At 42.4% G+C, this 25,828-nt stretch overlaps 1 protein-coding gene across 15 annotated transcripts in view; it reads right to left on the bottom strand.

The window, feature by feature from the left end:
- LDLRAD4 (low density lipoprotein receptor class A domain containing 4) overlaps positions 1 to 25,828 on the bottom strand; it is a 413,526-nt gene that overhangs the window by 38,517 nt on the left and 349,181 nt on the right. Inside the window, exon 1 of one of the 15 annotated variants that reach the window (XM_032293518.1) lies at positions 922 to 3,172. The exons of 10 other annotated variants lie outside the window; for them this stretch is intronic. In XM_032293518.1, coding sequence (XP_032149409.1) covers positions 922 to 991 — 70 coding nt within the window. In that variant the 5' untranslated portion in view covers positions 992 to 3,172. Of the gene's footprint in view, positions 1 to 921; positions 3,173 to 25,828 lie in introns of those variants that run through there. 4 more of the 15 variants (XM_032293515.1, XM_032293517.1, XM_032293519.1 and 1 more) reach the window with 4 other exon arrangements.

Genomic DNA, 25,828 nt, shown 5'->3' with positions numbered 1-25,828 from the left:
CACTTCATGAAGGCCCAAGCATTCATCCACTACAATGACTTCTCACCACACATTTTAGAATCTAGAGTTTCATGATCTCTTCAGAAAGAAATTTACCTAAATATCTTCTGATCAAAGATGACTGACAGGATTTTCTAAAAAATCAGCAGAGGAATAAGAGCAATTATAAACCTTTTAAAAGTCTAACCCTCTGCCATGCTATAAATGGAAAAAAATACATACATAAGCCATAATTCTCCCTATAGGATTCATTTAAAATCCACCCTCACCTCCACCTCCACATTATTAATTTAGGAAAGTACATCAGAAAAAAAATACAGCTGCACATGGAATGAAACCTTCTTCTCCACAGGGGAGTGTGGTTGCTTCTGAGGCTCTCGTCCCAGAGTCAGCCTGTCTGTCTCTCACTCTCTTTGGCTCTCTGTCTCTTGGAGTCACAGTTCTCCTTCCTAATAGCTACTGTCACTACATGGATGACCTAAGAAACTGTCCAATGAACCAGCCACATCCTGAGAAATACCTTTTCTTTAAAATGCAGTTTTCAACTCCTCAGGATGAAGAAAAAGGACCTCTCAATGTTATCAATGAGTAACAGAATTTCCAGAGGAGGTCTCAGCCTCATATACAGACATTTGAAAAAAACAAAACTCCAAAGCAACAAACTGTGTACTCATCATAACACCTCCAACAGGAACAAACTAATTCCAGACTTGAAAGAAGATGAAAAAGGCTGACATGCATCTTCCTAAAGGGAGTCCCACCCTGAAATGTTCTGAGTTGACAGAACCCTCTTAGGTAGAAACAAACTTCTTGAGAAAGAGCTTCTCCTCTTCTCAACTCTGTCCTCAGACCAAACTCAAAGAGGAACCACACAAACCCGAAAGAGCATGCATCATCCAAGGCAGTTCTCAGGAAATGTACCTTTTTTAAAGAACAGGTCTTTGAACTGAGCCTCCTTCAGTGTGCTGTTGTTCAGGTGGTCACTGGACATAATCAGGTCCTCTACAAGTGGGAGTCCAACCGTGACGCAGCCCCCTACGTTCAAAGCATCCCTTCAGCTTCCGGCAATCTCCTCTCCAGGCAGCTCAGAGCTGCAGTTATAGCCGGCGTGGGGTGTGGGAGAGTGTGTGAACGTGGAGGGGGGGCGGTGTGTGTTTCTGTCTGCCTCGTTCACTCTCTCTCTACTGTATCAGCGGGGCCCACCCCAGGTGCTAGACTCAAACGCTGTGGCTCTGACCGCAGACTGTGGCTACCAATTATCAACTGCCATCAACAGAAACCAGGAACTCTGCAGCAGGAAGCCCGCCGTGTTACCGAGCAGAGAATAAGTCCGGGGTCTCCGATCCTGAGACCAGCTGACACCCAGGGCAGTGCCGTTTACAGCAACGTCTATCAGTGAGCAGTCTGCACCTCTCGGGTTTGGCCTCACACCTGGACATGTCACACACACAGACAAGAACGCAGCTAGATGGCTCATCTTGTCTCACTGCATTCAATAATCTTTTCAACAGGCAAATATCAAACCATTCCAGACAGAAAAGAGGGAATCTGCAAATCTCACACAATACTCCTTCCCTTGATCTCTGCTGGAAGCTTTCAGTGTGGAAGGACCGCAGAGGGCGCTTACCAAGACAGGACACGCGACAGGCAGGACGCTCACGTTAGGCTGGCATGCTTCTCCCCTGCAGATCCGCTCCAGGAGTGTGTGCGCCCAGCCGGGAGTACCCACAGCGCCCCTCAGGCTGCGAGCCAGGCTGTCCTCTCCTGGTGCTCCCTCTCCACAGCCTCTAACTGATAGGAGCAGCTCGCAGCGGCTCTTGCAGCCAAGCTCTGCACTGGTAAGGGGCGAGGTCCTACCCACAGCATGAAACGCTGCCTGCTCCTCTCCCTCCGGCTCTCTCTTCCCCTCTCGGCTCTCCCATTCCTTCCCTCTCCCTCTGCCTCACATCATTATTCCCCATGTATGGTAACACAAAAACACCACAGACTCCTTCAAAGTCAGGACGCTCAATGTTCCTACGCTGTTTTAGTTTATAAGGATCAGAAATTAGAGAAAAGAATCCCAGGCAATTCAAACACGAAAGCAGAGACATGTCTCAGGAGGGCGCTTTCTCTTGCTTCATTTTGTTCAGGCACAGTCTCTTTTCCCTAGGTCTAAACAGTTTGTTTCATCTGAGTGTAAAACATCTCCTGTGCATTTGGATGCCCCCAGGCTGTGTGAAGAAAATTCAGGGCAGGCTGTGATTCTGTCTGTCGCAGTTTTCAGAGAAAATCACGGGGTGGCTGTGGTGGAAAGGGCAGCCTGCCATGGTAACGCTGCAAATAACCTCCGCCACAAGCACTGCCCGATGCCCAGAATAGCCTTTGTTTTTCCTTATTTAGGGTAAATAGGAATGACATGTGGGCCACAACAATAGTTTTGGCTGTGGGAGGAGTTGTCAAAGCAAAACTAAACTCTGTTGGTTACTACCAGCCTTAGAAACCAGGACAGTTGACGTTAGCAGCCCGCCCGCTGTCAGCCCAGCACATCACCTGGGGCATGACAGCGAGGACTGGGCCCTGATGTCACCGCTGGGTCCTCCGGGTGGCTGGAAGACATCACTTTCTCATGTTCTCATTTTTGGGAGCAGGGGCAGAAAAGCAACAAAAGAACCACCCAGAAGAATCTCCAGAGGCTTCACGTGGATAAAGGGAAACCAGAGAATTTCAGCAAGAAAAGTGACCATTGTATTAACATACAGCCCAGGAAATCCAGACGGTGTGATTCTTCCTGAGCAATTTCCAAATTAAAAATGGAACTTTCCTCCCTGTGTCAGACTTTCCCTGACTTCTCAGAGTCACCCTGACAGGTGAATGAAGAGGGGATTGCCCTCAGGAAGAGGCAGCTTCAGAGAGTATTAGAAGCCGCTGCCACTTCAAGCTACCTCTCCCTGGCTGCCAGCCCCCCTAGTCCCTGGAGCCCTGCGGCTCCTTGCCACCTGGGCCCGCACTTCCTGGTCAGGCTCAGTCACGTGGTAGGCTTGCTTTCAAGCCAGGGCCTCAGCCAGGAGTGCTGCAGGCCACTGTACCTGTCTGTTTCTTAAAATTAGGGCTTTGGGGGCTGGGCAGGGTGGCTCAAGCCTGTAATCCCAGCATTTTGGGAGGCCAAGGTGGGCAAATCACCTGAGGTCAGGAGTTCAAAACCAGCGTGGCCAAAGTGGTGAAACCTTGTCTCTACTAAAAACACAAAAATTAGTTGGGTGTAATGGCACATGCCTATAATCCCAGCTATTTGGGAGGCTGAGGTGGGAGAATTGCTTGAATTTGGGAGGCAGAGTTTGCAGTGAGCTGAGGTCACACCACTGCACTCCAGCCTGGGCAAGAAGAGCAAAACTCTGTCTCAAAAAAAAAAAAATAGGGCTTTGGTGAACTTCACGATACTTGGAAAGTTCTTCTGTCCTTTGCTAATGGACATATTTGCATTTTGAAATGGTTACAAATTGCCTGCTTTGTTTGGGGTTTAACATTATATAAAATGAATACTTCATATATATTTTTTAAAATGTATGTTTTTTTCATTTTAATGGCCACAGGCTATTCCCCAGTGTCTCAATGCACTTACTGTGTTTGGCTGACTTTCTTGTCACTGGGCATCTTGGCCATGGAAGCCGATCTTTTCCCTCCCTTGCTTCCTTCCTCCCTCCCTCCCTCTCTCCCTCCCTCTCTCCTTTCCTTCCTCCCTTCTTCCTCACTTTGTTCCTTCCTTCTCTCCTCCCTCCCTCCCTCCTTCCTCACTGTGTCAACCAGCCTGGAGTGCAATGGCAACATCTTGGATCACTGCAACCTCCGCCTCCTGGGTTCAAGTGATTCTCCTGCCTCAGCCTCATGAGTAGCTGGGATTACAGGCAGGCGTCAACATGCCCAATTAATTTTTGTAATGTTTGCATTTTCAGTAGAGATGGGGTTTCATCATGTTAGCCAGGCTGTTCTGGAACTCCTGACCTCAAGTGATCCACCGGCCTTTGCCTCCCAAAGTTCTGGAATTACAGGCATAAGCCACTGGGCCCGGCCACGGAGCTGATCTTAATTAAGCTCTTTGCTCACTCAGTTTAATGTTCTCACAGTTCAACCCACTTAAAAATCACTTTCGAAACTTTTGACTTTATGAATGAAAGTTTACTTTGAAAACATTGCCCACATCTAACACACACACACACACACACACACACACACGTGCTGAGCGCTCCTGTGAGGTCTGGGGACACAGTGTAGAGGCTGTCTTGGAATTTGTGGCTTAACAGAGGCACAGGCCCTCTCCCAGCCCCTGCTGACGGGCTGTCTGGGTGGATGCACTAGGTACTGTCCTTCAGTTTTATTCCTATTCCCTTTTAAGCGCCACCTGAAGATGATGCTTGCTTCAGAATGAAGTTCCGAGGTCAAGTTGTGACTCACAGTTCATGCCCTGATACACAGCTCACCCTAGCTGCATGGCAGCATGGGCATCACTGGGCTCTTTAGCTGAGGGCTGCCAAAATTTCTTTTCCTGTCATTCAAAGAAAATGGCAGAAGGCGTGGGAGAGAGAAGCCTGTGGAACACACAAGCATGAAAGTGTAAAACATTTGCATTCGGAACTCTCTCCTCCCGCATCATCTTTACATTGCAGCTTTCACATAAGTACTCTGATGGTTATCACTTCTAATGGGAGTTTTGTGCAGTCACCAGCACATCTCAGAGCTTAAGAGGCATCCACGTGTGCAGCAGAGACCTTGAAAATGGAGCAAGGCAGGGTCACCGAAGACACACACTTTCAGAACAGTTTGTTGGTAGCAACAAGGACTTGAGACTGTAAGGATATCTTCAGGGTTTCCTCTATAAAGGTCTTCAGTTCTTTAATCCATCTGACAAATATTTACCCGAATGTTTACAGTCCTTAGGAGGAAACGCACTGGACCTTCAATGGAGTCCTATAGGTAAGTTTTTCTGTGTGGCTGAGCTCGTCGAAGGTTCCATCTCCAGGTAGTTGCTTTTTTAAGGAACCAAAAAGACTCTAAGGATCAACTACTAGCTGAGACCTGCATGGGACAAGCTAAGGTGGGTGGAACCTTGCTGTTGTGAATGGCCAAAAAGAGGCAGCTTAGGGCAGGGATCTGATTGGAAGTGATCAACTGAGATTTCAGCTCTCATTCAGCCACTCCAAGTATGAGTAGCTCGGGGGGTACTCAGCTCATTAGCTTCAGAAAAAAGTTTCTGAGTGCTAAAGTGGGGCTCTGCCCCAGTTATAGCATCTCGCCCAGCCCCGGGCCTGGCCCCAGCTCTCACCCCCAGGGCTTCTCGGCGCACCCCGCTGCCTCCCACTCCACAGCCTGCCCCACCATGGAAGCTTCACTCACAACAGAAATTCTCACAGATAAAGATCACATGAAGAGTTAGAAATAACGATCGCCATTCTAACTGGCATGAGATGATAGCTCATTGTGGTTTTGATTTGCATTTCTCTAATGACCAGTGATGATGAACTTTTTTTTCATATGTTTGTTGGCTGCATAAATGTCTTCTGAGAAGCGTCTGTTCCTATCCTTTGCCCACTTTTTGAAGGGATTGTTAGTTTTTCTTTTTTTTTTTTACAATGTTGGTGGGAGTGTAAATTAGTTCAACCATTGTGGAAGACAGTGTAGCAATCCCTCAAGGATCTAGAACCAGAAATACCATTTGACCCAGCAATCCCATTACTGTGTATATGCCCAAAGGATTATAAATCATTCTACTATAAAGACACATGCATACGTATGTTTACTGTAGCAATGTTGACAGTAGCAAAGACTTGGAACCAACCTGAAAATGTCCATTAATGATAGACTGGGTAAGGAAATGTGGCACATATATACCATGGAATACTATGCAGTCGCAAAAAAGAATGAGCTCATGTCCTTTGCAGAAATGCGAATGAAGCTGGAAACCATCATCTTCAGCAAACTAACACAGGAACAGAAAAGCAAATACCACATGTTCTCACTCAAAAGTGGGAGTTGAACAATGTGAACACATGGACACAGGGAGGGGAACATCACACACCTGGGCCTGTCGAGGGGTGGGGGGCATAGGGAGGGAGAGCAATAGGACAAGTACCTAATAGACGCAGGGCTTCAAAGCTGGATGACAGGTTGATAGGTGCAGCAAACTACCATGGCACGTGTATACCTACATAACAAACCCGCACATTCAGCACATGTATCCTAGAACTTGAAGTAAAATAAAATAAGAAAAAAAAAAGGATTAGAAATAGCTTTTTAATGATTCTGCAGCAAAAATTTAGCATTTGTAAACATTCATAAAGATTTACTGCTATGTGCAAGGCATTTTCAAGTACTGTATTATCTCTTATCTTCACGCCAACCCTGTGAGGCACATTTTTCTCGGTACCACTTTACAGATGGGGAAACTGAGGCTCAGAGAGGGTGAGTGTTCTGTCCAAGAGCAAACTGGTGGTGAGAGGCCGGCGAGGAGTTGGAGCTGGGGCAATATGACTCTGACACTCCCACCCAGCCACTCACCCATTGTTTTGCTCAGTGGCCAGCGAGCTCAGAATTACCCAACAGTCAACAAATGTAGCAGCCACTGAAACTAACCGAAGGATGCCAGTGGACTGATGATGACTTCATTGATTTTTTTTTTAGCCTGATTGCCCAATTTCTTTTGGGCACCAAGGGGATGAATTAACTTGCAAATCCACGTAAAAGATTCCACATCTCCACATGCTGCCACGAGGCTCTTGGAGCCATTTTATGTGTCTCGTCTGCCTGTTAATGCAGCTCTTGTTAAGAATCATGGCTCTGTCTGTTACAAATTCCCATTCTTTGAGGTTTATGACTATGTTATAAAATTTTGCTCTGAGATGAAATTTTCCACATAAAAATTAATCCCTGGTATTTGGCCTTCAGAAAACAAAACAGTACATTTTAAGTAATTTTGTTATGCTTAAAATCATGAATGAGGATTTTAAAAGAACACAAACTTTATGTTCCCACAGACTCAAAACATGGTAATAGTTTGATATTTGTGGACATTAGTCTATAGCATGGAATAATCTTCTAGTGTATCCTTGGAGCTTAGAGAAACGTGGCACAGAGAGGTCTTTATGCAGAAACGCAAACACTCTGTGTGCACTCCCATCAGCCCTGTCGTGTGGTAGGAATGTTCGCAAATATAAAAGTGTGTGGCCTCAAGGAGCTAGCAAGCCAATAAGGTGGATTCCACATGTATTAAATAAATTAGTTCAGATTAAACATTCTTAAAATAGCTTCCTAGTATGTAAAAGAGTCTCTGAATTAGCAGATTTGAGTGTACCTTACACATTATCTATGCTACTAAGAGGGGGAAAAAAAGGAATTGAAGGAATTACTTATGATTCCACATTTATGGTGCTATAGATTTTCATAATGGCTAAGCTACCTCCTACTAAGAGGTTTGTGCCTGAAATTGCAACTACCCTTCCAAGCCCCAGAAGAAAATGGGAGGCAGTATGAAGTTTTTACAGAGGCCAGTTAGAACCAACTTTGGGTTCCAACCCTGTCACCTGTGTTAGGTTGAGCTGGGTGCATTTCCTCATCTATAAAATGAGGCTGAGAATACTTACTTCACAGGATGAAATAGCACACCCAACCCTCGCTCCTCAGGGTATGGTCCACAGACCAGCAGCAGCAGCATCCCCTAGGAGCTTAACAGAAATACGATCTTGAGCCCCGTCTAGACCTTGGAACTGAAGCCTGCATGTTAACCAGATGCCCAGCCGAGTGATGTTCATGCCGGCATTTCAGAGGCCCTGCTCTACTCCAGACTCCTCACCTGGATGAAATGAGCAAGCCGGGGGCTTGGAGAAATTGTGATGCATGCATACCACCACGAGGACACACGAGGGCTCTTGCTTTTGCTAATTGTCATTCAACAATGATTTTAAATAACAGTACTCAACAAACAACAATTTGTGTGCACATGCAGGTAGAGCAGTAACACTGCCCTCCTGGGCATGGAAGGTGCTTCCTGCTGCCCTCTGCTCTGTGTTGATGTGTCATTATTGATCCACCCTCACTTTTCAGGAGAACTGGCAGGGGTTAACAGTGTCATCAGGGTCCCCAAGAATGGCAAAGCTAGCTGGCTTATGTTAACGGAGGCTCTGGACTGGACACAGTGGCTCACATCTGTGACCCCAATACTTTGGGGGCCAAGATGGGAGGACTGTTTGAAACCAGGAGTTTGAGACCAGCCTGGGCAACATAGTGAAACCACGTCTTTAAAAATTTTTTTTAATTAGCCAGGTGTGGTGGCACACGCCTGTCATTCCAGTTACTCCAGAGGCTGAAGCAGGAGGATTGCTTGAGCCCAGGAGGTTGAGAATGCAGTGAGCTGTGATTGTGCCAATGCACCCCAGCCTGCACAGCAGAATGAGACCCTGTATCATTAAAATAGAGGATCTGGTGTTGAGAAACTATTTCTAGAATATTTGGCATCCTTCATAAAAACTCGAGAAGTCTTTTAGGATTTCTGGACACCATATGTTAAGAGAACACTCTGATTCTGCACTCTAGAAAAACTCAAGTGCCAGGAGCAGACTTCTCGTAAAGACAGAATGATGAAGATGCCAACGCTCCATCCCTATGAGCCTGGCCCCGCTCTCTCTACGTCCCTGCCTCGGCCTTCCTGTTCCTTGAGAGAGCCAGATGCCAGGAAGAGAGTCCTGGCCCTTGAGCATTCTGGAAGCAGCACCCACTCCTGCTGCATGCGTCCTGCCTGCCTGGTGGCTGCTGGCATGCCCCCAAATCTTTCCTTATCAACAAGGCATGCCGACAGTGCCTTCAGAAAACAGCCACGACCTCTTCTGGGGGGTGTTGAAGGGGTGGTAGAAATCTGCATATTTCAGGTGAAACACGTTTTTCCTATAGAAAAACACACTGAATATTTTACTGTTTAAAATGTTTGATGTGGTTACTCAGGAAAATATTTTATTTTGCTTTTCAAATATATTACAATTTTCACTTTCATCCCCAAACTGGAAGGCTGAATAACCTTCGTAATTCATCTTATTTCTGGGTACAGCATACAAAATGAGGCTCAAGATGTTTATTAAGTCAGGAGTTAGATACTGCTATTCTACTTCTTAGTTTTTTACCCCATAAAAATTGTAACTGCCCCTTGAGAGACTGAAACCCCAGTTTCATTAGCTCCTTAATCCGGGCAAACGTCGCGCCTTCTTCCACGTGTGCAATATGCGGCACACACAGGTCGTGCTCATGATGGTCCGTGTGGTTGTCAAGTGGTGGCAGCCTTGGGGCCGCTATTCCTGCAGCTGTTAGGGCAGCCCGCCCGCACCAGTCCTAAGGCACAGACTGTCACCTCTGCAGCTCCTCTCTGTCTTGCTTATAGACTCCAGAATGTGTCCAGGTAGCTCCAAGACGTTTAGCTTTGCACAAAGCATTCATTTCTTCAAAAGCTGAGATAAAATCAAGGCACATTCCAGGGTTTTAGTTTTGGATTAGAGCATATACTAAGCCACATATCAGAGAAATTATGTGGCAAAAATCCAAGCTAGTCCAAAGTCAACCTTGACATCAGATCTATATAACTATACTCTGTTTTCATCTTTGGCATTTTAAGACTCGTGTGACATACATACGCCGTGAAGACAAGGATTCACTGCTCTCCGGTGCCGGAGTGTTTTTGAAAATTCCAGCCGGGGATTGATCCTCTTTGATGCCAGCTCCAGGAATGCATGCAGCAAATGTGGAGTGCTTGCTATGTGCCCGCCACCCCATGTGCTGCAGGAAACAAAGAAAGCCAGGAACCACCCTTGTCCATGCCGTCTCTACTTCACAACTCCAGCAAGAGCTAGCAGGGTGGTGAGGCCTGTGCAACTTAGCGTGACCCCCAGCAGGGCACTCAGCGTGGAGCGGGTGAAGGCCCCAGGGAAGGGGGTGCTGCAGGAGCACACCAGAGGGGTGCCTGACCTAAATACTGACAACAACTAACACTGAGATGGTGCTTACAGTGGGCCAGGCAGTGCTCCAGGGCACTCTAACTCATTCAATTGGGCCATTTAATACTTACAACTACATGAGATGAGTTCTAGTTATTATCCCAATCACACTGGTGAGAGAATGGAGGCACAGAAAGGTTAAGTAATTTGCCCAAAGTCACACAGCTGTAAGTGGCAATGCCAGGACCTGAGCTAGGAAGACTGGCCCCAGAGCCTGTTCCTCACCACTCCATCAGGCCAACTCTAAATTTGGCCAATCCCAGGATGACCCTTCAGAAGGGTCCTGATCCACAAATCCCATTTAAAAGGCTCAAGGAATGAATTTTTCTTCTCTTAGACCAGGGCTCTAGGAAGTTCTGGAAGTACATAGAGACCATTTAACTGGACCTGATATCAGGAAAGGACTTCTTTTTTCACACCTCAGGGAAGATGGTCCTAGAAACAAACTATACTACCAGACAATTTACCTTTATGTTAAACTAAAACTGTTTTCTGGAAATTTAAGGTTACTGTCTTTATCCTTTTCCTTATCTTGGGCCCTGAAAAAATGAAGTTTCTGCTTCTGTACTAGAGTCTAAAAATGTAATTAAAAAACTTAAATATTTATGAAAATCAGAGTTTTCTAGAATAAAACTCCCTCAACTCTTTTCTTTTTTATTGTTTTTAATTTGTTATGTCCACAGCCCTTTCTTTTCTTTCTGATTGAAAGCATATAGGGATGTTCTCCCATTAAATGTCCTCTCCATTTAAGGATTCACTGGAACCTACTCCAGTGCTGAAAACCATGATGTGCCTGAAGAGACTGCTCAGTTCAATATCTTACTTATTTGTGACTTGAAAAAGTACTAAAATAAAAATTTTTATTTGTTTTTTAATTTCTAGTTTTTCTTATTTTTATTTTTTAAATAAAAAATTAGGCCGGGCACAGTGGCTCACGCCTGTAATCCTAACACTTTGGGAGGCCGAGGTGGGAAGATCACTTGAGGTCAGAAGTTTGAGACCAGCCTGGTCAATATGGTGAAACCCAGTGTTAATTCAAATACAAAAATTAGCCAGAAATTGCTTGATCCCTGGAGGCGGAGGTTGCAATGAGCCGAGAATGTGCCACTGCACTCCAGCCTAGGTGACAGAGCAAGACTCTGTCTCAAAAAAAAAAAAAAAAAAAAAATTAGATGTCATAGTTTAAGAATGATGATGTTTGATAAAATTCCCCCCACCCTGCCACCAGTGATGGTTCCCAAAGCAACCAATATACTGGTTTGGGAAGTATGTAGATTTACAGTCAGATATCCTGGTTGAAATTGTAAACCTTACTAAAGTGTCTTGATATGATTAAGTTCTTTTCTACTTTTAGTATCAGGTTCAAGGGCACATGTGTAGGTTTAATACAAGGTTATGCTGCATGCTGCTGAGATTTGTGCTTCTGTGAATTTTGTCTCCCAGATAGTGAGCATAGTACCCAAAAGGAAGTTTTTCAGGCCTTTCTCACCTCTCTACCTCTTTCCTTTTGGAGTCCCCAGTTTCTATTGTTCCCATTTCTATGTCCATAAGTACCCAGTGCTTAGCTTCCATGTATAAATGAGAACGTACTTATATTTAGTTTTTCTGTTTCTGCATTAATTCACCTAGAATAATGACCTCCATCTGCATCCATGTTTCTGCAAAGGACATGATTTCATTCTTTTTCATGGCTGTGTAGTACTTCACGGTGCATATATATCACATTTTCTTCATCCACTACTGATGGACATCTAGCTTGATTCTGTATCTTTGTTATTGTGCTACAATAAATATACAGGTGCAAGTGTCTTTTTGGTACACTGATTTATTTTCCTCTGGGCATATACCCAGTAGTGGGATTGCTGGGTCGAATGGTAGTTCTATATTAGTTCTTTGAGAAATCTCCAAACTGCTTTCTATAGCGGCTGAATTATTTTAAATTTTTACCAAGAGTGTATAAGTAAGTGTTCCCTTTTCTCTGCAGCCTCACCAATATGTTTCTTTTTTTTAATTTTGTCTTTTTAATAACAGACTTTCTGCTGTGAGGTGGTGTCTTGTCATGGTTTTGATTTGCATTTCTCTGATGGTTAGTGATGTTGAGCATTTTTTCCTGGGTTTGTTGGTCACTTGTAAGTCTTCTTTTGAGAAGTGTTTGTTTATGGCCTTCACCCAGCTTTTAGTGGGTTTATTTGCCTTATTCTCATTGATTTGTTTACGTTCCTTATAGATTCTGAATAAATTATCATTATTAAATGCATTATAATGTCAGATTACTTTGTTTAAAATATTTCTACAAGGGTGATAAATGGAAACATGAAAACTATAGCAGTGAATGTGTGGGCCATGGTTAACCAGAGATAATGGAGATGGATCAACTGGGCTTTATGATGACATCTTGCCACCATGAAATAGACAGAAGCCAAAGGGTTAGGAGAGCAGGTGCTCATCCACCCTAAAGGCCTGACAGTACCTTTTATGCAGATAAGGAGAAACATGGTCTTGTTTTGGTTAAAAATTACCTTAATTAAGTCCATTATTCTCGACATAGTAAATACCCACAGCAGGAAAGCAAATCCAGTAAAATGGAGTGTTAATAATAAAAATGTAGAGTCATCACAGAAGAAATGCTATTCTGGCAGAAAAACATCTAAGTTTGGTCATACAAACAAAACTAATTTTTTAAAACATTATAAGCTTAGAAATGGTAATACTGCAAATATCTTTACAATTTTTTTTCCTGTCATATACCTTACAGAAAATTTTCCAAATCGGTCTATCACCATTAATCCTCTGAGAGGCAGAAATCCTGGCCAATGTTGGCTATAGGGTGGCAATTTGGTCACACATACGCTTCTTGGTGATTTTTAGCTCAAACAGACAAAACAGCAAATGGCGAGCCTTGATCAGATTCCAGCTGAATGCCTTGGAAGTCTTAGGCTACAGATTCTGTCTGCTGTCATTATGCCTGGAACATTTTGGTTTCAGTGCCTCTTGGTGCGGTCAGATGCTGGTCAGGAGACCCAGGGCCTAGTGCCACCTCTCCTACTAGCCAAGAGTGACATCTTGAGTCACACAGCTGTGCAGTCCTCACATGTCTCATATCATTGCTGGGACCAAATCAATGTCTTGCACACTTCAGTGCAAGCCTTTCAAGTCCCACCATTAGAATTCTTAAAATAACTGCACTCCACGTTTTATTATTTAATATTGATTTTAAACTGGACTTTAATCAATTCATTTAAAAAAAGTTTAACCTCTAAGTAAAAATATCCATAAAATTACAGATATGATATGCTAGCGATTTTAAATAAAACATTTGAGGCAAGCATATTATTAAAAATTATATAATAAAATTACAGGCATAGTGGTATGTGCCTACAGTTCCAGCTACCTGGGAGGCTAAGGCAAGAGGATTGCTTCAGTTTCCCAGGAGTTTGAGACCAGCCTGGTCAATCGAGTGAGACCCTGTCTCTATTTTTAACAGGTATTATAATAATAGCCAAAACAATCTTTAATGTTATTATACGATATAAAGATAATTTTCTTACTCTTGCTCATTTAAAAGAAATGTTTGCTGTATAATTTGGTTTCAATCAATCAGTAAGAAAAACATGACTCATCCACATATATACTGTGTTTGAAACTTAAACACAGTTAAAACATGTGAGTCTCAAAGAATAGTGAGCTGAGAAGCTCCACAGAGTCACTTGCCAGAAAAACAACCAGAACTGATGAAATATTAATGTGTAAAAGAGTAACCATTTTGAGTCTCTGAAAATTGTCCAAGGGAATTTCAGCAGATTAATAAATATCTTGTTTCAAGAAAATCTATTAAATCTCTTACTTCCACAGTGACAGTCTGTGGCACTTGAGCCACAATCCACTCCTTCCCTCTCCCTTCCCCAGTTCAGCACAGGGAAGCTCTACACTGAGTGGGTGTGGCAAAAAACAAGGTTTCCTCTCTCCCCACTTCCCAAGAAAGCCTATGGCACCTCCAGCAAAAGGCAGGCATCATCACATTCCTGTTGCAGAGATTAAATTACAGGTGAATGCAGTCAGGAGGCCATAGGCTTCCTATGACCACGTGGCCTTCCTTGTTGTACCCCTTCCTCACCTCCACTCTTAAGGCAGAAAATCTATCCGAGGAGTGGCAGGCTAGTGATAGCATCGTCCCAACTGATCTCAGCCCAGTTCATTCACAGGGTAGAAATTCCATGTAAGGTGAGGCAAGCTAAAAAGACCAGAGGCTACTGCCTCTACCCAGTGTCCTGCCAATCCTGCCCATAAACTTCAGGAGGGCTCACTCAGGCAAGTGAGTTGATGTCCCCAGTCAACTCACAAATTTTGCCCTGGCCGTATAGGCAGGCCATAAGAAGAAAGAGTTCCAAAGCTCTGCTACCAAAACCTGACTTTATTTAGGACAGCATTGAGGCCGCTCAAGTGTAAGAGTGCTTTCAGAAACAGTAGAAATTTTGGTAGTAAGCAATTGAGAGGAGGCTAGAAGCTTTAGGAGGGTAACAAGCTTAACACTAGGTCAGCAATTTTACAATTAGAGAAAGAGACAGTTAAGAAGAACCTTTCTGGGGTCAGAACAAACCTCAAAGGCTAGATTCAAAAAAACAACCCCTACAAATGGGCCTGAATTTAGTTGGATCAGACTCCACAGCAATTTATGCCCCAGGCATAGAGGAAAACAATAAAGCAATCAGCCAGCAGTTAGTGGAAACTAACAGCTGGGTGTGACACAAACTAAGGCAGGCAGCTTAACAGAAATATGAGGCAAAGAAACAAAGAGAGCTCTGCTAAAGTCACTGCTATCCCAGGGTGACTGTACGAGGCTTCACATTGCAAGGAAAACAGACTTTAATAAAATAGTCCAACAAAGTTACTAAATAAACAAGAAAACAATAAGAAGTTCTAGGGAGAAGGAGAAAATCATTATCCAGAGTTAATACAATATGTTATCAAAATGTCGAGTTTTTAGCAACAAAAAATGAGACAAGCAAAGGAAAGTGTGATGCATACACAGGAAATAAGGCAATAGAAACTACCTGTGGGAGGGCCTAGATATCCAGCTTAACCAAGACTTCACAATAGCCATTACAAATATGTTCAAAGAACTAAAGGAAACAATGATTAAAGAAGCAAAGCAAGGTATAATGGCAATGTTGCATCAAATAGAGAATATCAATAAAGAAACAGAATTATCAATGAAAAAAACAAATGGAATGCCTGGTATTGAAAATACAATAACCCAAAAAAAAAAAAAATTCACTAGAGCCTAAGAGTAGATCTAAACTGGCATAAGAGAGATTTAGCAAACTTATAGATTGATATAGACTGTGCATTCTGAGTAACAGAAAAATGATTGAAGAGAAACAAGTAGAGCCTCAGGGAAAAAAAAAGCAACACAAGACATCATTAATCACAACATACACATTATAGAAATATCACAGGAAAGAAGAGAGAGAGAAATAAGCAGAAACAAAAATCCAAAGAACAATGGTTGAAAATATACTAAAGTTATTGAAAAAGTTAATCTATACACTCATGAATTACAATAAACTCCAAGTAGGATAAATTCAAAGAGATCAACAAACAGACGCATCATGGTAAAAATGCTGAAAATCAAAGCAAGAAAAATAATAACAGACAAATGACTCATCATTTACAAGGGAACCCTATTAAGATTAACAACTAAGCTCTCATCAGAAACAATGAAAGCCAGAAGACAATTGGATGACATCTTCAATATACCAAAATTTATTTTAAAATACTGCCTACCAAAAATTTTATATCCAGCCAAACTAGCTCTCAAAAGTTAAGACAAAATACATTCCTAGATAAAGCAAAACTGAAAGACTGTTGCTAGTAGACTCACTTAATAAATACTAAAGGAATTTCTTTAGGTTGAAAGCAAGTAACCCCAGACAGTAATTTGAATCTGCATGAGCAAAGAGCTCTAGTAAAGATAATTGCATAATTATAAAAGATAGTATAAGTGTATATTTCTTCTTTCGTCTCATAATTTAAAAGGCAATTGTTTAAAACAAATATAAGCATAAGTAATTATCCCACTGGCCCAATAATATGTAGGAATGTAATCTATTTCATAATGACAGCACAGAGGAGGTGATTGGGAGCAAAGCTGTACTATGCAAAGAGAATGCTACGAGATGGTAACTCAAATCCACAGGAACAAATGAAAAGGTAAAATTAGAAGGCTAATACAAGATATGCTAAAATATGCTAAATAGATGCTTGTTCTCATTTCTTCTCTCAAATTATTTAAAAGACATGAAATGACACAAAGTAACAATTATAACAATGTATTGTTAGGTTTGTAACATAGAGAGTAAATGTGTATAACAAGGAGAGAGGGAAACAGCTATTTGGGGTACAATTTTATACATACATATATATATATATATATATATATATATATATATATCTTACCCTAGAATTTAGTGGAAATCTTAAGTAGATTCTGACAAGTTTTGTGTGTTAAGCTTGACAGCAATCACTAAGAAAATTACTTTTAAAAAGTAGTATAGGAGGAATAGAGGGAGAAAAAAAGATGAGACATATAGGAAACAGAAAGTAAGTGGCAAACCAAATGACATCAATAAGATTACATATGAATGAAATGAACAACACAATCAAAAGGCAGAGACTGTCAGAGTGGATAAGAGAACAAGATCTAACTATATGCTATATAAAAAAATAAAATTTAGAATCAAAGATAGCAATACATTGAAAGTAAAAAAATGGAAAAAGATGTACAAACCTCATAAGAAAACAGGTGTGACCATACTAATATTAGACAAAATAGACTTCAGAAAAAAAAATTGCAAGGGATTAAAAAAAGACATTTAATAATGACAAAGAGTTCATTCCAACAGAAAGAATGAACAATTACACACATATATACATCCAACAACAAACTCCCAAAATATATGAAGCAAAAACTGACAGAATTTAAAGGAAAAACAGACAACTTAAGAATAATAGTTAGATACCACAACACTCTACATTCAATAATAGATAAAACAACAAGGCAGAGGATGGACAAGGGAACAGAAGACTTAAACACAGTATAAGCCAAATAAACCTAACAGATGGACCCCTATAGAACACTCTAATCTACAACAGAATAATGTGACATTCTCAAGGATAAACCACATGCTAGGCCATGAAACAAAAGAATTGAAATTACCCAATATATATTCTATGATTAAAATACTATTGCATTAGAAATCATAACAGAAAGAAGATTGGGGAATTCAAAAATTCACAAACATATAGGCGATGAACAACATACACATTAAAAAAAAACACAGATTGAGCTGGCTGTGGTGGCTCATGCCTGTGATCTCGGCACTTTGAGGGGCCAAGGCAGGAGACTGGCTTGAGCCTAGGAGTTTCAGACCAGCCTGGGCAATCTAGTGAGACCTCACCTCAAAAATAAAACACCACAAAACAGAAAAAGAACAATCTATGGGTCAAAGATGGAATAACGAGAAAATTTCTCCCCCAAAAGGGAATCTAGAAAACACTATGAGATGAATGCAAATAAGGGCAAAACATACTAAAACTTATGGGATACAGCTACAGGAGTACTCTGAAGGAAATTTACAGCCATAAAACCCTATATTAAGCAAGAAGAAAGATATCAACTTAATAACCTAATCTTCTACAATAAGATAGTGGACCAAAAGGAATAAATTAAACCAAAATCAAGAAAAAAAGAAAGATGGGAATAACAAAGATTACAGTAATAAAACAGAGAATAGAAAAATAAAGAAAATCAACAAACCATAATTTGAGTCTTGAAAAAGATAGAAAAAATTAAGAAATCTTTAGTAGACTGACATAGGAAAAAAAGAAAAGACTAATTACTAAAATCAGGAATGAAAAGGGTAATGTTATTGTCAGCCTTACAATGATAAAAAAGACTGTAATGGAATATTATGAGCAACTGTATGCCAACAGATTAGATAACTTGTAGGAAATGGAAAAATTTCTAGAAGGACACAAATGACCAAAACTAAATCAGGAAGAAATAGCAAATCTCAGTAGACCTGTAACAAGTAAAGAGACTGAATTAGTAACTTAATTTTTTAAATGTAGTATCATTATTATTATTTTAAGATGGAGTTTCACTCTTGTTGCCCAGGCTGAAGTGCAATGATGAGATCTTGGCTCACTGCAACCTCCGCCTCCCAGGTTCAAGCGATTCTCCTGCCTCAGCCTCTTGAATAGCTGGGATTACTGGCATGTGCCACCATGCCTGGATAATTTTGTATTTTTAGTAGAGATGGGGTTTCTCCATGTTGGTCAGGCTGGTCTCAAACTCCCGACCTCAGCCCAACTGCCTCAGCCTCCCAAAGTGCTGGGACTACAGAAGTGAGCCACCATGCCCAGCTGAATTAATAATTTTAAAACTTCCTAGAAACTGATAGCCCAGACCAAGATGGCTTTACTGGTAAATTTTACCAAATATTTAAGGAATAATTAAATTTTCCAACAATCCCTCCAGAAAACTTCTTTTTGGAGTAGAGAACACTCCCCACTCATTCTAGTATGATTATGATTATAATTTTTAAAATACTTCTTACTAGTATTTCCTTTTTTCCTTTTTTTTTTTTTTTTTGAGATGGAGTCTCACTGTGTCACCCAGGCTGGACTATAGTGGTATGATCTTGGCTCACTGCAACCTCCACCTTCTAGGTTCAAGCAATTCTCATGCCTCAGTCACCCAAGTAACTGGGACTACAGGCATGCACCTCCACGCCCAGCTAATTTTTATATTTTTAGTAGAGACAGGGTTTCACCATGCTGGCCTTAAGTGATCCATCACCTTGGCCTCCCAAAGTGCTGGGATTACAGGCAAGAGTCACCACGCCTGGCGCCTCACTAGTATTTCAGCATTTATGCTCCCTCTTTAACCGGTGCTTATTATGAGTATACACAAACAACATTTCCTGGCATAAGAACAAATTGAACCCATAGTGGAATCCCTATGGTGGCAGACGGTGTCAGCTGAGAGTGACAGACCAACAGCGGGAAAAGCCACAAGCCATCTCCTCTAAGCTCCACTGCCTTCACCTGAGCTCATGGCACGCACCTGCACTGCCTCAAAGAGAGGGTCTGCTCTTAACATTGCCACTCTGGAGACACTGACCCCACCGACACATTAAGCTCTCTGGGACCCCAAGGCACATGTATATAAAGTGCAGTTGCATGTGTGTGCGTGTGCATGAATATATGCAAATAGTACATGAGGATAGTGATGGAAAAATCAGGATATAAGAAAGTTTTAGAGGAAAAGAAAATTTTAAAAAGGCTGCCCAGCTGGGTGTGGTGGTGTGCACTTGTACTCCCAGGTACTCAGGAGGAGTCTGAGGTGGGAGAATTGCTTGAGCCCTGGAGGTCAAGGCTGTAGTGTGCTGTGATCACATTTGTACATAGCTTCTTCATTCCAGCCTGGGAAACACAGAGAGATCCTGTCTCTAAAATAAGTCAATATATAAATAAAGAAATAAATAAAGTCAGGAAACAAGAGGGAGGAGGGTGGGAAGGAGAGCTGTTATAAAGAAGGCTTGTATGAAGTCCCAGTTACTTAGGAGCCTGAGGCAGGAGGATTGTGTGAGTCCAAGAGTTCAAGGCCAGCCTGGGCCACAGAGCAAGCCCCTGCCTCATATTTAGCTAGCCAGATAGACAGACAGACAGACAGACAGACAGACAGATAAACAGGATGGATGGATGGATGGACAGATAGATAGATAGATGATAGATAGATAGATAGATAGATAGATAGATAGATAGATAGATGATAGATAAAGGTGAGTAAATAAACAAAATGAAAAACAGGCTGCCCAGGCTGCCCAATGTTCACATCCTGATAAGCCATAGGTCAATCAAACACTCCTAGGTTCAGACTGAAGTTCTCTTCAGCATCTCCTCTGTAACTAACACTGTGGAAGGCACTGAGAGGGAAGGAGAGGAAGACAAATTCATGCCCAGGTCAGCTTGCAAAAAGCTCACAATCTTGCTGGAGAAACAAGACTGGATTTAATTAATTAATTAATTAATTAATTTGATGGAGTCTCCTTCTGTTGCCCAGGCTGGAGTGCAGTGGCGCGATCTCGGCTCACTGCAACCTCCGCTTTCTGGGTTCAAGTGCTTCTTCTGCCTCAGCCTCCCAAGTAGCTGGGATTACAGGTGAACACCACCATGCCTGGCTAATTTATGTATTTTTAGTAGAGTCAGGGTTTCACCATGTTCGCCAAGCTGGTCTCGAATGCCTGACCTCAAGTGATCTACCTGCCTTGGCCTCCCAAATTGCTGAGATTACAGCCATGAGCCACTGTGCCTGGCCAAGATTGGATTAAAAAAAATTAAAAATATAAAACAATACTATTTTGCAAGTGGTACTTTGTAGATTTAAGAATACACTCTCTAGAACCTCATTTGATACAATCAGGTTTCAAAAGTGACAAGCAGGTACTAAACGCATAAGAAATTGTTTGAAACTGAATTGCTCCACAAAGGCAAAGTTTGGGTCTTTTCCACTCCCTTTCCAAGGGGGAACTAAAATTTAGAGAAGGAATTACAAATTCCTTCTAAAATATTTGTAGGTTATCTACAAATTATATTTTTTTCATCTTGGGTTTCCAAGAGTTAAATGCAACATTAAAAACTTAATATTGTACTCATTGATTATTCCCCCTTGGATAAATCATACCTACAATTTTTATTGTGTGAGATTTGTCCTTAAAAGGGTTAAAAGCCTGGTCGACTACATAGAACCAGGTTGATCAAATTTCAAGTAATATTTCCTATACACTCTACCAAGTAATAATCATTCTTTGGCCTACACAGATCTTTCCACGTGGCTATATAAGACAAGTCATTCACTTCCCCAATCGTAATGCTACCTCCTTTTTCTGGCCTTCAGAGGGAAGACAGGAAGGAAGCTGAACAGGGTTTTCTAAAGTATGGGCTGCAATCTGTTAGAACAGTCAACTTAGAAGACTGTAACCAGTTTTAAAAGAAAGAACAGAATGGGAAATATCTAAGTGTTCATAGTAAACATAGGTATTGTGAGAAATTTTTGTTGTCATTGCATGCGTATATACTGGGTTATGATGCAAGATGCATTTCTCATTGTGGGCCAAGGTTTAAAAAGTTTGAAAATCACTAGTTGAAAAAGTAATGAACTATTCAAATATCATTCCTTCCTATTCAACAAGGTAAAACCATCTTCTTCCACAAAATTCAAGTGTGTACTGGGAACAAACCAGCAATACACTAGTGAAGATCTTTCAAGGTTGAAGGTTACAATCCAGAAGGTGACACATGTCTGAGGACCCAGGGTGATGTCCTTATGGTTAGATGAGCTGAGCTGGAACCTGACACTCTGTCTGCAAATTATGTGACTGAATGTCACATAATCTTCCTTACCCCCAGTTTCCTCATCTATAAAATGTTATGATTACTCCCAAATTCCCTAAGGATGTTATAACAATCAAATAAAACAATCCATGTGCATGTGGCATACAATTATAAAGTGTGCATTATTTTTTATTGGCCTCACACACAAGTGACCACTTAGTTCTAGACTGGCTCCATGCCTCACAATCCTGGAATTCCACTGCATGTATTGGTCAGAGCAGTGATTCTTAACTGGTTGTAGATTGCATCCACAGGGTATTTTTACCAAGACCAATACCTAGGTCTCATTTCAGGCTAACTAAATCAGAAGACTCAGAGGTAGACCAAGGCATCCGTTAATTTTACAACTCCCCAGATGATTTTAGTGTGCAGGCAAGGTTAAGAATCACTGTTTTACTGATTGTTTTCTTTATTTTTAACATTCTGTCTGCTGTCTTCTTCTCTTAAGAATAAACAGGCAGACACACACCGACACACAGATAGGCACACACGCACACACATACATACATCTCTTTGGAATACATCCCTTCATGTTGCAGCAACTTCAGGAAGAAACAAAAATCAAATGCATAATCTCTTCATTCCTATTCTAACTACCTGGTGATATTAAATATGAAACTCAAAAAATCTTTGAAAGCAAACCAGTTTCTATAATGAAAGTCTTCAGTTTAGGCAAATCATTACTTTTATCATTCTTAAAGACTCCCCAAGAGTTTTTGTTTATATGGCTTTATTTGAAGAGAGAGAAGAAACAGAATTCTCTAGCAAGCAAACTGAACACAAGATTTGGGTTCTGTCTTTCTTCTTTCAGAGACTGTAATTGTTCAAGGACAATAAAGCAGCCTCAAAACTCCCTGATCAAAAGCAACTAAAACCCATACATGATACTGGGTTAGGATCTCCCACTCCTTTTAATTCATACTTAAAGAAACATCTGAAGACAAAGAGCAGCAGGAATTCCAGGGAGAACACAAGCGCCAGCCTCAAGGCCACCAACTCATGCTGCTGCTTCCTCCTTTCCATTTGATAATAATGAGACCTCTGGATTAGAAATAATAAATTGGTCTTTCAAATTACTTTTACACATAAGATGCTTTACAAATGTAAAGCTCCAAACCAAACTCAATCTCCAGTGCAACTGATCCTGAACTTCTAATGCGTTTCCAGGTCCAGCAGGTACAGAATGAATCAGTCAAGGGCAGGGAGCTCTTTGGGTCTTGAGGCTAATCATGCACAAGAAACAAATGCAGCCCTGTCAGTCAGAATTTTGTTCTGGGTTAAATTGTTTGCAGAGATCAGAAACACTACAGATTTGAAGAGGAAAAGACACCAGTGAGGACTGTGGTGGACAGAGGAGGTGTTGCAGCAGAGGTGACCTTCAGGAGCTGCAGGGCCATGTACATTCTGAACACACAGTCACAGGCACACAAGTGGCATGCTCACATGTGCCATGTTTCTGATTTGGGGCAATGTGATTTTCTGCTACCTACAAGTGGGTTCTCCGTGTGCATGCATACACACACAACACATGCATATACATACACATGCACACACATACTTACTCCCACCCCATATACACATATCAACACACACACGTACCTCCCCCACATGCATACACATATATAAACACCTATCCCCTCTCACATGCACACACACCTATACCCACACATCCTCACATACATACACCCCTCCTCACATCTTTCCCTACACCCATGCACACACGCACACCCACACACATGTGTATCCACACACGTGCATCCACACATGTGTATCCACACACGTGCATCCACACATGTGCACACCCACACAGGTACACACACACACGTGCACAGCCACACACAGGCAAACCCAGACACATGTGCATCCACACATGTGCACACCCACACACGTATACACCCCCACACAGGCAAACCCACACATATGCACACACATACATGCACAACCACACACATGCACAGCTGCACACAGGTACATCCACACACATGCACATCCACAAGGATGTACTGCTGCACACAGGCACACCCACACATGTGCACACCCACTCACATGCACAGCTGTACACAGGCACACCCACACACGTGCACACTTATGCACATGCACAGCCACACACAGGCACAGCCACAGGCATGCACAGCTGCACACAGGCACACCCACACATGTGCACAGCCACACACAGGCACACCCACACATATGCAAATCTGCACACATGGGCACCCACACATGTTCACAGCCGCACACTGGCACACCCACACACATGCACACCCACATGTGTGCACAGCTGCACACAGACACACCCACACACATGAAGATCCACACACATCTACACCCACACACGTGCACAGCCACACATGCACGGCCCCCCACAATCCCACACATGCATACCCGCACACGTGCACACTCACATGTGTGCACCCACACATGTGCACACCCATACACACGTGCACCAGCTCACACGCTCAGTACCTTCCTTGTCTTTCCCCACTGGCTTTTGTGACTTGGATTGCAGGGCAGGCCCAGCACCCCCAGATCAGAGACCCCCTCTGCCTGTTACTCCTTGAGCCCCTCCGTTCCCTCCCTGCATTCACCTTTCCCAGGTGTCATAACCTCTCGACAGCCCTTTCCCTTTCCTTCCAAGCCCTCTTTCCCCTTCTCTGAGCTGCTTCTCTCCTTTCGACTTTCCTTTCTTTCTGACTTCACCATCTGAAGAGTGTCAGGCCCTGCCAACTAAACTGGGACATGCCTGAGGGGACGCTGGGAGAAAGGGCCATGCCTGAGTGACCCAGCCTGGGGGAAAGGTGGGAGTCTGAGGCCACAGGGCTGTGGGTCTCATCCAAGACTGACCCCTGCATAAGAGGACACAGTTACAGGCCACAGTCATCCCAGGATCACAACACCAGCGAGGCTCCCAGAAAAGCCATGGTGATGGGAGCAGAAACCCTAGTTAAGAAATAAGCAGCAGCTCCTGCAGACTCTCTCTGGTCTCCACCAAGTATTTGCAAATGAAAATGAACAGCTGAAGCCTCCCTAGGTAAAATTCAGTGCGCCATGTGGCCCCACTCACACAGACCAACAGCCCACACAGGAAAGGCAGCTTGCAGTGGCATCCAACCATTGTTTCATTTGCCTTCTCCCATCACAGGTTGGGGGCACGAATCAACCACAGATGAAAAAAGGTGGCAAGCTGGGTGTGGTGGCTCATTCCTGTAATTTCAGCACTTCAGGGGGAGGCTGAAGTGGGTGGATCACTTGACGCCAGGAGTTCGAGAGCAGCCTGGCCACATGGCGAAACCACATCTCTACCGAAAACAAAATAGCTGGGCACGGTGGTGCGTCCCTGTAGTCCCAGCTACTTGGGAGGTTGAGGTGAGAGAATCATTTGAGCCTGGGAGGCAGAGGTTGCAGTGAACCAAGACAGTGCCATTGCACTCCAGCCTGGGCGACAGAGCGAGTCCCTGTCTCAAAAAAAAAAAAAAAAAAAAAAGAAAGGAAAAGAAAAAAGATGGCAGAGTGCTGGATGATTCCGCAGAGCTTTCTAAGTGAGCATATGGCTGAATGAATGCACCATGAAACATAAATTTTGCTTGACTGTAGGATTAGGGAAGCCACTTCCTCTGAAACAGGGTCAAGATAGTTTCAAGAAACTAGCCGTAATCGTGTATATTATTTGTGAGTGGATTGTGTTAATAGCAGAAGAACAATTCAATCCTAAGAACACAGAGGCCAAAAAGCGTTTTCAGAAATGGAAGCTGCAGACAAAAACACCCGGTGAGTAGCACAGGGAAAGAAAGAGCTTGCTGGACCTTCAAGTGGTGAGGTAACAACCAGAGACACTGTACTTCCCTAAAAAAATTCTAAGGGCAAGGGAGAAAACTGAAATAAAAAAAAATGAATCATATTGATCATATATTTTAAAATACATTCCTTAATGAAGCTCCATCTGTAAACTTACTTGTAATATTTCACTGCAAAAAGAGAAAATTTCAAACATTTTCAGAAAATGAAGAAATCAATAGATTCATTTCCCAGCCTTCAAATTTGTTATTTTATCTATAAATCTCTGTGTAAAAATGTTATCACTCCCACTGGTTCATTCAGACCAGAAAGACTCAAAACGAAATTGCTGAAAAGGAGAAGAAAGCCCCTACCAAGCAGGTGATAGAGAAGCCACAGGCCCCGTGCCCACACACAGTGAGACCACTTAGAGCGTCAATGTCATCAGGTTTCAGCCTCAAGCAAAAATAATTCTGTCTTTTTACAGTATTTTCATAAAGCTTCTCAAAGGGACAGAAGGACAAAGAAATTATTCCTGTGAGAATGGTTTTTTTTTTCATATATGAATAATGTCAGCACCACATCCTCTACAG

The sequence above is a fragment of the Sapajus apella genome, unplaced genomic scaffold (assembly GCF_009761245.1).
Source record: "Sapajus apella isolate SASKATOON/1434 unplaced genomic scaffold, GSC_monkey_1.0 scaffold29, whole genome shotgun sequence".
NCBI lineage: Eukaryota > Metazoa > Chordata > Mammalia > Primates > Cebidae > Sapajus > Sapajus apella.
Note: the sequence above shows the minus strand (reverse complement) of the source record. Positions and strands in the feature narration are given on the sequence as shown.